The sequence below is a fragment of the Ascaphus truei genome, chromosome 8 (assembly GCF_040206685.1).
Source record: "Ascaphus truei isolate aAscTru1 chromosome 8, aAscTru1.hap1, whole genome shotgun sequence".
NCBI classification, from domain to species: Eukaryota; Metazoa; Chordata; class Amphibia; order Anura; family Ascaphidae; genus Ascaphus; species Ascaphus truei.
This window is the reverse complement of record NC_134490.1, coordinates 56,699,249-56,711,279: the sequence shown is the minus strand read 5'-3', so window position 1 is coordinate 56,711,279 and position 12,031 is coordinate 56,699,249. Positions and strand designations below refer to the sequence as shown.

The 12,031-nt window shown below is 41.2% G+C and overlaps 1 protein-coding gene across 8 annotated transcripts in view; it reads left to right on the top strand.

Moving 5' to 3' along the window:
- INPP5A (inositol polyphosphate-5-phosphatase A) overlaps window positions 1-12,031 on the top strand; it is a 334,901-nt gene that overhangs the window by 107,157 nt on the left and 215,713 nt on the right. For all 8 annotated transcript variants that reach the window (XM_075612175.1, XM_075612178.1, XM_075612176.1 and 5 more), the window contains 2 exons: window positions 8,769-8,869; window positions 10,264-10,351. In XM_075612175.1, coding sequence (XP_075468290.1) covers window positions 8,769-8,869; window positions 10,264-10,351 — 189 coding nt within the window. The remainder of the gene's footprint in view (window positions 1-8,768; window positions 8,870-10,263; window positions 10,352-12,031) is intronic.

The following is a 12,031-nucleotide window of genomic DNA, read 5'->3' as shown; positions in this document are numbered from 1 at the left end:
GGTTCATGTGTCTGCATGTGCAATATATTATTGATAACCCTGCGCAAGGTTCTAGCAAACGTGAATCTTTGCTGTCGGTGTGCTTCAGCTGGTGTGCGAGGTATCCTGTATTTGTGAGCATCAAGAGAAAACGTTGCGATGTATCATACAATTGACTGTTGTGTGCTGTATCCTGCTGAACAGACATTATTACTTCTTTGTAGCCTTTACTAACTTAATCTACTGGTGGGACCTGTAGCTCTTTACATACCAGAAAATCTTTGTCTGGCACAGATTAACCTCCCCAAAACCAATGTAAAACTGGATCTCTTAAGTCTGTCCAACTTGATTAACATGGTCCCGATTGAGTAGAGTCAAGATCGTAATGAGTTTGCTTAGGAAACTGTTAATTGGTGGAGGCCAACTTCATCAGTGAAGACTGGGCTTCTCATTCTATCGGGAGTCCACCATTGCTCAATATACAGCATAGCCAAAGTATGGCAGCTGGGTTACTGCAAGATATCCGACGTCTGTTGTATGGTCGAAGCGGCCATGCTTTAGTTTACTTTGTGTATAAGTTATGGTGATTAGCAATAAATGTCGTTTTGCAACCTGCAATATCTAAATCAGGGGTGGCCAAATCCAGTCCTCAAGAGCTACCAACAGGTCAGGTTTTCAGGATATCCCTGCTTCAGCACAGGTAGCTCAGTCTTTGACTGCATCACCTGTGTGGAAGCAGGGATATCCTTAAAACCTGTCCTGTTGTGGTAGCTTTTGAAGACTGGAGTTGGCCGCCCCTGGTGTATAGGTTTATGTATCTGGCATAGTTTTGACTTGGGCACCACAGCAGCACCAGCTTTATCACCAAAAACATTCGGCTTTTATTTCTTAGAAAAAAATATTGTGCCGTTTTTGTTTGTTTTGCAGTTACGACACTTGGGTAAACGCTCCCTAATATATCTGGAACGGGCATTATTGAAAATGGATTTAAGTCACAGCTAAAGTAGGGGGAAAATTTCTGTCCAATTTCACACTTGGAACGTGATGGCAATAAATTATTTTCTGTATTCAACATATCTAGTGTAGGGTGCTCTATATGCAATCTCTAGTCCTGTTATTGGGCATAAGTACTGTATGAGCACCTGACTTCCTAAACCTTTACTGGTTGTCCTGTCATGATGCTGCTATTACTGTCAATCAAATGCCACCCAGGCAGATTGTATTGGAAACATTTTGGAACATGGCTTATTTCAACTTCATGATGTTCTCAGTCCCAAGTGCTCTGTACTTAACTTACTTGAGAACATCATTATTGAAATGAGTATTGTAAAAAGCACTGTGATGCCTCTTACTGAGCCCAGAAAAGTGAATACTGTACCTTGCTACATTCTTGCGTATATTATGATTAGGGTTTTCTGTGTTTATTTCTTTTTTAATCTGTGTATGTGTGTGATATAGATATATATATATATATAAAAAAAAATTTTTTTTGTAAACAGAACAGATGGCACTCCAAGCAAATTGTCACTATTCAAGGTGCTTGCTTCATATGATAAATAAACAACTGCTTTCCCCAATGCGAAAGCAAAGAAACAGCACTCAACGTTATACCAAAACAAACAGTGTATTAACAACAAAACATCAGCACATAAATAATCCAATGTTTCGGTCCTATAGGGACCTTCCTCAGGGTAGTACACACACACACACACACACACACACACACACACACACACACACACACACACACACACACACCACTGGTTTCTAACCATTGGGACTGATAAACAGAATGATTAGGATGGTAATGACTGGTGCATACAAAGTTTATTAATGCCATGTCATTTTTGGACTATTCTGATGAATTATTGGCCCTATCGAAAGATATCAGGATTGTACGTAGTCATTACAGAAGATTTATTTCCCCAAAAAAGAAAGCTACTGTATTCCCTTCCATTTTCGGTGCTTTAAATGACAGGTGAAAAATCTTGTTTTCTGGGTAAATGAAGCTTTAAGAAAAAAGGGAGTTTAATTATAATTCTTAAAATAAATGGAGGACTAAGAGCATAAAAGCATATAATTGTGCTGCACATTTGGCCCATTTATACTCTGCCCAAATGGCATCTCTTCCAACAAGTCATTTACTGTGCAATTTATTTCTAAATATAATAAGTCTTGAATCCAGTTTTGAAATAAACGTGGAATTATTTTTTCCTGTCTGATTCACAGTTGTCTCTGCTTTCTTTCCTTCAGCTCTGTGCCAATAGAAGCCCGGCCTTACATCTCAGCCCTAATTTCTCACTATGCACCGCCCCAACTCCTGCATTCTGCTCAAGGATGTCTTCTCTCTACCCCTTCTGTATCAAGAGCCCTCTCCTAACTAAAACCTCTCAATCACTGCCTCTGGAATGCCCTTTCTCCCAATATCTGACTGGCACCCTCTCTCCACTTTTAGGACCCTTCTTAAAACACACCTCTAACGAAGCATATGGGTAGCTCCGCTGGCTGGTGCTATACACCTCATACATCGACTTTGGCCCCTTGCAGACGCACTTCCCAGAACACCTTCCTACTGTCTCTGTAAATTCTTCCCACTTACCACTTAGATTGTAAGCTTTTTGGGGCAGGGTCAAGCGCTTGTTCCCATTATGTGTTCTGTTATTATATCACGTGTAATTACTTCTTTGAATCACAGATGGCGCTATATAAAGTTATACATACATACATTAAGGCAGGAGTGCGCAATCTTTTTCTTATGCGCCCCCCCTGCCGGCTTTCACGCCCCCCCCTCCTTACCTTGGCTCCGGCGTTCTGTGACGTCACAACGCCATGGCGACGCGTCACCAGTAGCAATCTGAGCTAAGGTAAGAGAGAGCTACGGAGGCATTCGCCGTTTCCCCAGCATTTAATTAAAATGCCTTCAGGAATAGCACGGGACCTCTGTAAATGCCGCCGCCCCCCCCGGCCCCCTTCCTGCAGAGAATCTCGCGCCCCCCAGTTTGCATACCCCTGCATTAAGGTGTCCGACATAATGTACAGATAGAAGAGGAGAGGGGCCGTGAGCGTGTGCCCATCCTGCCATTCATCCTTAAAGACACAAAATGACCATTTGCACATATCCGAGTAGACACAAAGTATCATTGTCTAGACCCGTTCTGATGAAAACGGCTGCGCTGAACGGCACATTGAGATGAGCCATGTTATTAAATAATGCAAATGTCACGGAACAGCCCCCACATCGAGACATCAAGAGACTTTTTACAACACTATTTCAACAGGGAAAATAAATAATGTTCTTAAGTCCAGTGTAAGACACTAGGGGCTAATCATTTATAATTATCCATGTTAAAAAAAAAAAATTCTGATTATTTCAAGGTGCTGTCCCATATGGGCCCAAATTAAACTAATACCAGTGATCTTTATCAGATAACTATAGGTATTTTTACACTATTTCTGGCAGTGATGAACTTTGTAACCTGAGCTGTAGGATATTTTAATTTTCTTATGTTTATCTTATCTGTGCCACCTCATTGTCCCGTTGTCTTAATTGGCCGTGAGACCACAAATCTGATTCTAAATTATTTGAAATACGTGACGTATATTTAAAGACTTTTAAGCAGAAATCCGTGTGCAGTTAAAAAAAAATTAAATGTATGAGCCACCTGTGCTGGAGTAGGGATATCCTTAAAACCTGACCTGTTGGGGGTTCTTGAGAACTGGAGTTGAGATCCCTTGTATTAAGAAATTGACAGTAAATGGTACATGAATGCTGTCACATTATATTGATAACATTCCAGCGCATATCTGGGTCACTGCTTAATCCTTTGGGAGAATTCGGCATTCTCTTAACCGGAGTATTGTCAGATAAGACAGGAGGTGGGCTCATGTCTGGGAGCTGCTTGTCCAGGACAAACTCATTTTGTTTTCAAGAGGTATACATTTTTGTAACCAGGTAATATATATTTGGGCTAAATTCACCCATTCACAAATGGTTCTGAGCAGTGTTGATATAATGCTTTACAGGCAAAGCCAGGCACATATGTAAAATACATTTTAAAACAGAAATACAGAAGCCGTTTTGGTTGCGAGGAATGGATTGTAGATTTTGGAAGTAGATTCCCTCCAGTTGAACAGGACAGTACTTCATAGAAGCAATTTGTTTCTGAGTTTCATTAAAGCAGCAGTCCAAGCTGCCGTTCCCCCCACCACACGCTTAATATGGGCATCAATACAATCCACACAATGATAAGTAATTAGCTATGTTGCCGATCGATCCGTTCTCCTGTGATCAATCGGCGAAGATTCGGGTCGGGGGTTTACTAAATGGCTGTCAGTGCAGCAGAAGAGGACCAAAGATGCAAAGTTCTATGAGAAAGATCATGTGACCAGGCAGTCATTAGATCAGTGTTTTTCAACCTTTTTTTTTTTTTTTTGATTAGGGAACCCCAGAATTCGATTTTGAAATTCTGGGAACCACAACCCTTGTCCCATATGTGTTCATACCTGTACAGGTCACCGAAAGATAGAGATACTTTGTAATGGACCAACTTTCAAAGAAATCTATTCTCTTGCATAAGCTTTCAAGATATGTGAGCAAACTTCTGCAGTCTAAAGCTTATGCAAGAAAATCTGTGTTTTGTTGATGCGAGTCCATTAAAAGGCTTTACAACTCACAAAGTCTATAGGAGCTTTCCTCTTCAGATGGCAGTCGGTGATTACACAAATGTAACACATGAATCTTTTAAGGTGTTTACCACAAAACTAGATCAGAAGCATGCATTTTTTATGCGTTTTTACCTCTGTGTGGTAGGCGCTCTCATGCGCGTCTTTATCTGCCAGGGAGCTCTCATTACAATAATAACACTCCATGGCTGTCTCCTCATAGACACGATGGTGAATTTGTTCTGCTGGTTTTAGTGACTGCATTTCTCTCCAGACGCTGCTTTCATATTATTTATCTGGAAATGATCGTAGAGGAAGTAAAACCCTGCCGATAAAATAACTATATTATTGAAGTCTTGGTGCCCGTTCCTAGAAAGCAGTCTTTTTGATATGAAATTACTTAGCCGGACTCGTGAATAGTTTCTGATTTAGGGAATGTGTGTGGGTGTTGTATTCGGAGGTGCGGGGAAGGGTACAAAATGTGTATTTTATTCAGTGTTAATAAGTTAAACTAGTTAATTTAATAGGGACTCGGAGGAATAATGCAATCTAAAATCATCTGAGACATTGGTAATATTGTCCGACTATATAGTGCAAAGCTTCACGCACCAGAAATCCTTTGAAGATCTTTATTATTTGAAGATATTTTGATAGAAACACAGAATGTAACCCCAGGACTGTTTTGGCCCCGTGATTCTAACTGTATTTACTTTTTTTTAAAAAAGTTATATTGTTGTATAGCGCAGACAGTGACAACCAGCGGCGACCAACTCCAGCCATGATATCCCTGCTTCAGCACAGGTGGCTCAGTCGAAGACTGCACCACCTGTGCTGAAGCAGGGATATCCTTAAAACCTGACTTGTTGGTGGCCCTTGAGGACTGGAGTTGGTTGCCGCTGGTGTACACAGTGCTGTACACAGAATTTGCAGGCATAAGGAATCCCTGCCCCGGAGATATTACAATGTAATTGAAATAATAACTTGACCAAGGTCACAAGGGGCCGGCACTGGTTCACTGGCTTTAAAGGCAGTGCCATTACTATTAAGCAACTTCTTCAGCCCCTCCTACTGCCTATTTGATTTGTGTTATTTTGTAGTTAATGCGGAAGTCCGCGCTGAACACCATTTTATTTACGCTAATAGACTTCCTCTCCCTTTTCCTACTGTATGTCTTCTGGTTATTGAATTCCGAGCTGTTGCCGGCTACCTCCAGGTCAGCTCTGAGACAATGATCCGGTCCTGGTTTTGATTCTAAGTTTGCTGGTCTATCAGCAACTTTTTTACATAATAGAACAGGGGTGGCCAACTTCAGGCCCCATGGGCCACCAACAGGTCAGGTTTTCGGGATATCCCTGCTTCAGCACAAGTGGCTCAGTCATCTGAGCAACTGATTGAGCCATTTGTGCTAAAGCAGGGATTGACTGAAAACCTGACCTGTTGGTCCACCTTTTGCTGAAGCAGAGACTAATTGCGCCACCTTTGCTGAAGCAGGGGTATACTTAAATCCTGACCTGTTGGTGACCCTTGAGGACTGGCGTTGGTCGCCCATGCAATAGGGCAATATCTGGAAAATAAAAACTCCACCTAATCGCACTGTTGACCTGGAGTTATTTGGCGGATATGTTAGTGATTTATATGCAAATATATTTAGCCATCATCTGATATATTTGCAGAATCACTTGTTACAATAAAATTCGCCACCAGAGGAGCAAGCAAGATGGCGGACAGGTAGCGAGGAGGGGTCAACAACGCCTTTCAGTAAATATTAACTTTTGCACGCTACAGCAGTCCAGAGACGTCAGCTCTAATTATTTTAAGCTCTTTGGTTAAAAGAAAATGGCTGCATTTCCCTACAGGAATGAAGGTGTTTGCTGGCTAATTATTCAAGCAGTTATGTAGGATTTCTGAGGAGCAGTGGAGCACATTTTTGTAATCGTGCTTTTGTGTGACAAATAGATATTAGATACTTACTAATGAATTTCAGCGTGGGCTATTAACCCCTTCGTTGCCGCTGGATTTTGTTCTCCAGGCTCTTTCCGAGTGTAGGGTCCCATATATCTAGATCTTGCAGTAAAGAGCTTTCTACTGAAGGATTCATCTTTGCAATCGATTCTGAAAGACATGAGGCTTTTTTTAATAGAGATTTGTTGGCAAAACCATGAACGTATTCATTTAATGAGCTTTATTTATATACAGCTTTATAATGGTTCTTCAGAGACATTCATGCAGCCCCTGGGTTGGGATCCTGGCAACCTTTTTTTGGCACTTTCGTCTGCACTGCAGCCTCCAAAGAAAGGAATGGAACAATGTCTATATTATTACCCAATTACAGCTAGGTAAAGGGAGGCTGAGCCACAGGGAGATGGAAAATAGGTCACAAGCCCTCCGTTTGTAAGTAAGGCTGCGTCCATAGACACTTCGCCCGTGCGGGTGCTTTCCCTGGCTATGGTACGCGCGCCGTCTGTGGGCGTGTCTAGGGACGGGCCAGTGACCTCACGGAGCTTGTTCGTCCTCATTGGGCGAACCGCTCACGTGACCGGCCCGTCGCGCCAAGAAATCAGTTTTAACTGATTCCTTGCGCAATGCGCTCCCCCTCCCGCTTCCGCGCTCCCTCACGCCATATAGACGCGATCACTGCTTTAGGCAGTCTGATCGCTCAGCGTGCGGACGCGTCCGCGTGGTCGTCCATACCATGGACGCAGCTTTAACTCGGGAGGGAATTGAACCCACAACCTTGTTGGCGCTGGTTCCACCCTCTAAGGCTTTGATTATACCAAGAGCTGCAGGGTGGCAGCCCTGTCCTGTGACGTCACCCTGCACTGCCTCCGAGCGGCATCTTGATTATACCAGGGAGATGGGCGAGAAGAGTAGCAGAGGAGGCGTGGCCATGAGCGGTTCGCCCTCATTGGCTGAACCGCTCACGTGACGCGACAGTCGCCGGCCAATAACCAAATCCTGTGACTTCTCTCCAGTCGGCCACCCTGCAGCTTCAGGCGGCGTGCACGCAGTGGCAGGTATATTTACTTAAATTGGATTGGTGTATTTTGTTTGTCGCGCGGCGTCGCATGGTTTGACGTTTTTCGGTATAATCACGACCTTAAGGTGCAGTCCCTGCTAAAATGCTTTTGAAAGAGACAATCCAAGTAGGTTAAAAAAAAAAGTGTGTGTGTGTGTTCGAATAGCAAAGATCTTGCTTCCCAGGGTTCACTAAATGGCTGCGTTTCAGTTTCAAATTAATCCTTCAGTCAGTGTAATTCAGCAGCTACAAAGTATTCTTATATTACTAAAGTAACATTATCTATTGTTACAGTTTGCAGCTCAAACTGCTGGGAACATTGGCAACAAATTATCACACACACGGCTGCGGACGTGCTAAAACCTGCTATAGAAATCAAAGAATGCTCATTATATTAAAGCTCATTAACAATGGCATTAAGAGTTGAATTTTAAAATAAAAAAAGGTACAGTAGCAAGTATTATCTAATACTACAGAACTGCCTTTTTTTAATTTTTTTTTATTTTAACACACGTAGGATATTGTTTGGATTGCTGCTTTAATAATTGTTTTTAAAATATTCAGTATTTGATGGCTATCAACTAGGAAATCCACCCTTATGTTTTTATATGTTTCAAACGTTCTCTTAACAACCAAAAGTATATTATGGTTTTTATGTTAAAATACTCAGTTTCCTATGACCATGAGAAATAATGGCACCCGTTTTTAATGTATATTTAAACCATGTTTGCTTATCCACCCAAATGTTAAGTGAACAAGATCATATTAAAAAAAAAAAAAAAAAAACCTATTTGTGGCTGAAAAAAAATGTTTCTTTGTTTGTTTTCCGGTTCATACAAGCACATACAATGCTGCATATATTATATATTCATTAGTTGCCTTAAAAAGCTTATGTAATAATGTAGAATAATGTGAAACAATTGTATATGGAATTTGCAGGAAGTGTTAACAGTTACTGTTGAATTTCTGGTGGAAACGCTTTTTTGGTCAATTTAACAGTGCAATTAGCAGAAAATGCCAAAGAATACTGTACACTACTTCTTGTGTTTGTGTGTATAATGTGCATGGGTACGTGTATGCATAGTTACATGGCTTTACATTTGTTTTCCAGACTATACATGCACAGAAGCCTCAGTTCTTGTCGTTGCACTGTCAAGAAGTTGGTGGGAAAAATTATGAAGCGTCCATGTCTTATGTTGACAAATTAGTTAAGTAAGTATTGAGCCGCCCGCGCTCCTTGTATGTGTTTAGAAATGATAGTATGTATGAAGAAGGTACAAAGGGGCATGTGTTCTGTCAATTTTGTAAACCCACAATTTTCCCATTTCACTGCAGTACTGCAGGAATTTGTTAAATATGTTCACACAACATTTTCTTGATGGACTTCTCACTGGTCTCCTACAGGGGTGGGCAACTCCAGTGGTCAAGGTTCATCAACAGGTCAAGTTTTCAGGATATCCTAACTTCAGCACAGGTGGCTCAATCAGTGGCTCAGTCAAAGACTATGCTGAAGCAGTAACTGATTGAGCCACCTGTGCGGAAGTAGGGATATCCTAAAAACTTAAAACCTGTTAGTCCTTGACCACTGGAGTTGCCCACCCCTGGTCTCCTACCTTAATGTGCCTTAAGGTACCTTCTCTCTGCCTTTCAACTGCAATGCATGGCCCCATGTTCAGGTGCTTCGTACTAAAAGAGCAAAACTCCTTTTTTTTAATGACATTTTCCTTTGAACATCTGTTTCATGCCCCAAACCGCATCATCTTTACTCCATACCCAACGTGTGTTTTTCTGCAAGGTGCCCTCCCTCTACTACTAACCACATAGCAGTGCGATGGCCTGGGCTATAATGTGTAATAAACAATGGAAGGGAAGCTCTGGAACGGTAAATGCCTTTTCTGCTCCGCCACTGAGAGTTCAGCAAAGGCAACATGCTCCGTTATAGTCATTTCTATAATGACTTTACATTTATCACAAGAGTTTCTCCCATTACCTGCTCTGCAATGAGGACAATGAAAATAGTTCAACAGCACCCTCTACTGGTTGCCTTTTGTGTAACATACAAATAGTGGACCTTTTAACTATAAAATATATTTGTTGTTTATTAGACGGAGAGGTGTTTTTAACAAATAAGATTTATAAGGATTCTGTTTGAAATATGTTGATGTTTCTGAGTAACAGGAATTCATTGTTGGCCCCCTTGGCGGTGAAGTGGATACATTTACAAAATTAGGAGACATTGTGATGACAATGTTAATACATTTTAGTCATCAATTTTATTGGGACATTAAGCAGAATCTGCTCAGTTGCCCGATTAAAATTGATGCCTAAAATTAAACGATCTTTGTATAACGGTGTCCTTCACCGATTTAGTTCAATATCACAGAATTTTTTTTCTTCATGTTTTCAAACCAAATGTTTAATCTGCTTTGACTTTAATGTCAGATCCAGTATTTCTCATTTGGCAGAATTCTTATTCTTGTTTTAATATCTATATTCTATTAAATAAATGGAGCAGGCTGTGCAATTTATAACATTTATATATAGTACTGAGGGTTTCCAGTCCACGTCTGTCTCCTTATTCACAAGCTCTCATTCTGTATTTCCAGAGATCTGCTTTCCAGCGATGCTATGAAAGAGTACAACCGCGCGCGGGTGTATCTGGATGAGAACTACAAGTCTCAAGAAAACTTCACAGTAAGCTGCTTCTTCTCAGTCCTTATGCCAGGGGGGCTCAAATCCAGTCCTCAAGCCACCCCCAACAGGTCAGGGTTTCAGGATATCCCAGCTTCAGCACAGGTAGCTCAATCAGTCCCTGCTTCAGCACAGGTGACTCAATCTGAGCCACCTGTGCTGAAGCTGGGATATCCTGAAAACCTGACCTGTTTGGGGGGGGGGGGTTGAGGACTGGAGTTGAGCACCCCTGCCTTATGCTGTATTATTGCATGCTGTGTTTGTTCAACATTGGCTTGTTCATCATTTTTCCACGTTGTGTAAAAGGTCCCAGGTGAGCAACTTTATACAAAAGCATATCCGAAAAAATATTCTACCCAGCTCATCCCTAATAAATGTTCCCTTGGGAACCTATTTTTTTTTTCTCTTTTCTTTCGTTTTGTGGCAATATATTTACTTTTTGCAGCTAATCATTGGTGTGTGGTTTCTTTCAGCTAGATAAAATATTGTTTCTGATATGCTGTGTGGGTTGGGATGGAATCTAGTTCTGGGGATTTGGGAGCCAATCCCAAGTGATGTTTGTGGGGTGAACATCTAGTTACAAACATGGGGTGACCTGCAGGGCATGTTTTCACTCCCCGTGAGCCTGTAACTCTCCTTTACCCGGTGTACATTTTTTTAAGCACAAGATGGGGCAGAACTTTAACAGTAGTTTCAAGAGGTAAGTAATATTGGAGTTATGGTGTGATTACCGATGGTGTTCTGTAGTGATTACCGACCAAGGCAATGTTAACCGTAACAGTCAGATGTGCACACACCTCATCGCTTTCAAAATAGTAATGCTGGTCTGTCTCATCATTTCTGGGGGAAATAAGATTAGCAGAATATCTGTTCCAGTTGAAGCACACCGTACATCATTGGGCCTTTAAGGTCCAGAAACTTTGCAGGACTTCAGTTTAATCTGGGATATGTCAAAAATGGACCACATTCATTATTTGATGGTGTCTGGGGAAGTAATTTTTTGTAGTGTCACATTTCGTGTTTTGGCTCAAAGCAGATTTTCCTTTGAAATGGTCAGATTTTTTTTTTAAAGTTTAAGCAAAGTCAATAATGTGTGGGGTTTTCCCCCTTGTAACTCTTAAAATTCTAGCAAAGGAGCTAAGTCTATTCAAACTTAAAGTTGTCCATTTAACTGGTCAATTACCCAGTTACATATTGGTCAGTTATTTTAACCCACATATGTATGGCATTAAAAAGAAAGTGTATCATAAAATCAGATGGTTGGAAAATACAAACCCTAATACAAATATTATTAGAATATCTTTCGGGGGTTTGGAACACTGGTCTTATTATTTATATGTAAACTCCTTTGAAAAAATACCAATTATAAGAAATATGGCTCCAGCAATTAATAGACAGGTAGCCGGCAGCAGACCATCTGCCCTTCACCAACTAGCACCCAAAATCCAATGTTTAGTTAATAGAGTGCTTGGACACACCTTGAAGGCTGAAGCACTTTTGAATGTACATGTAGACCCTTTATTAGTTAAGTTTGGTTTCATTCAGATCAGGGGTGGCCAACTCCATTCCTCAAGGACCATCAACAGGTCAGGTTTTAAGGCTATTCCTGCTTCAGCACAGTCGAAGACTGAGCAACTGATTGACCACCTGTGCCAAACAATGGTAGTCTTGAGTAGGGACAAC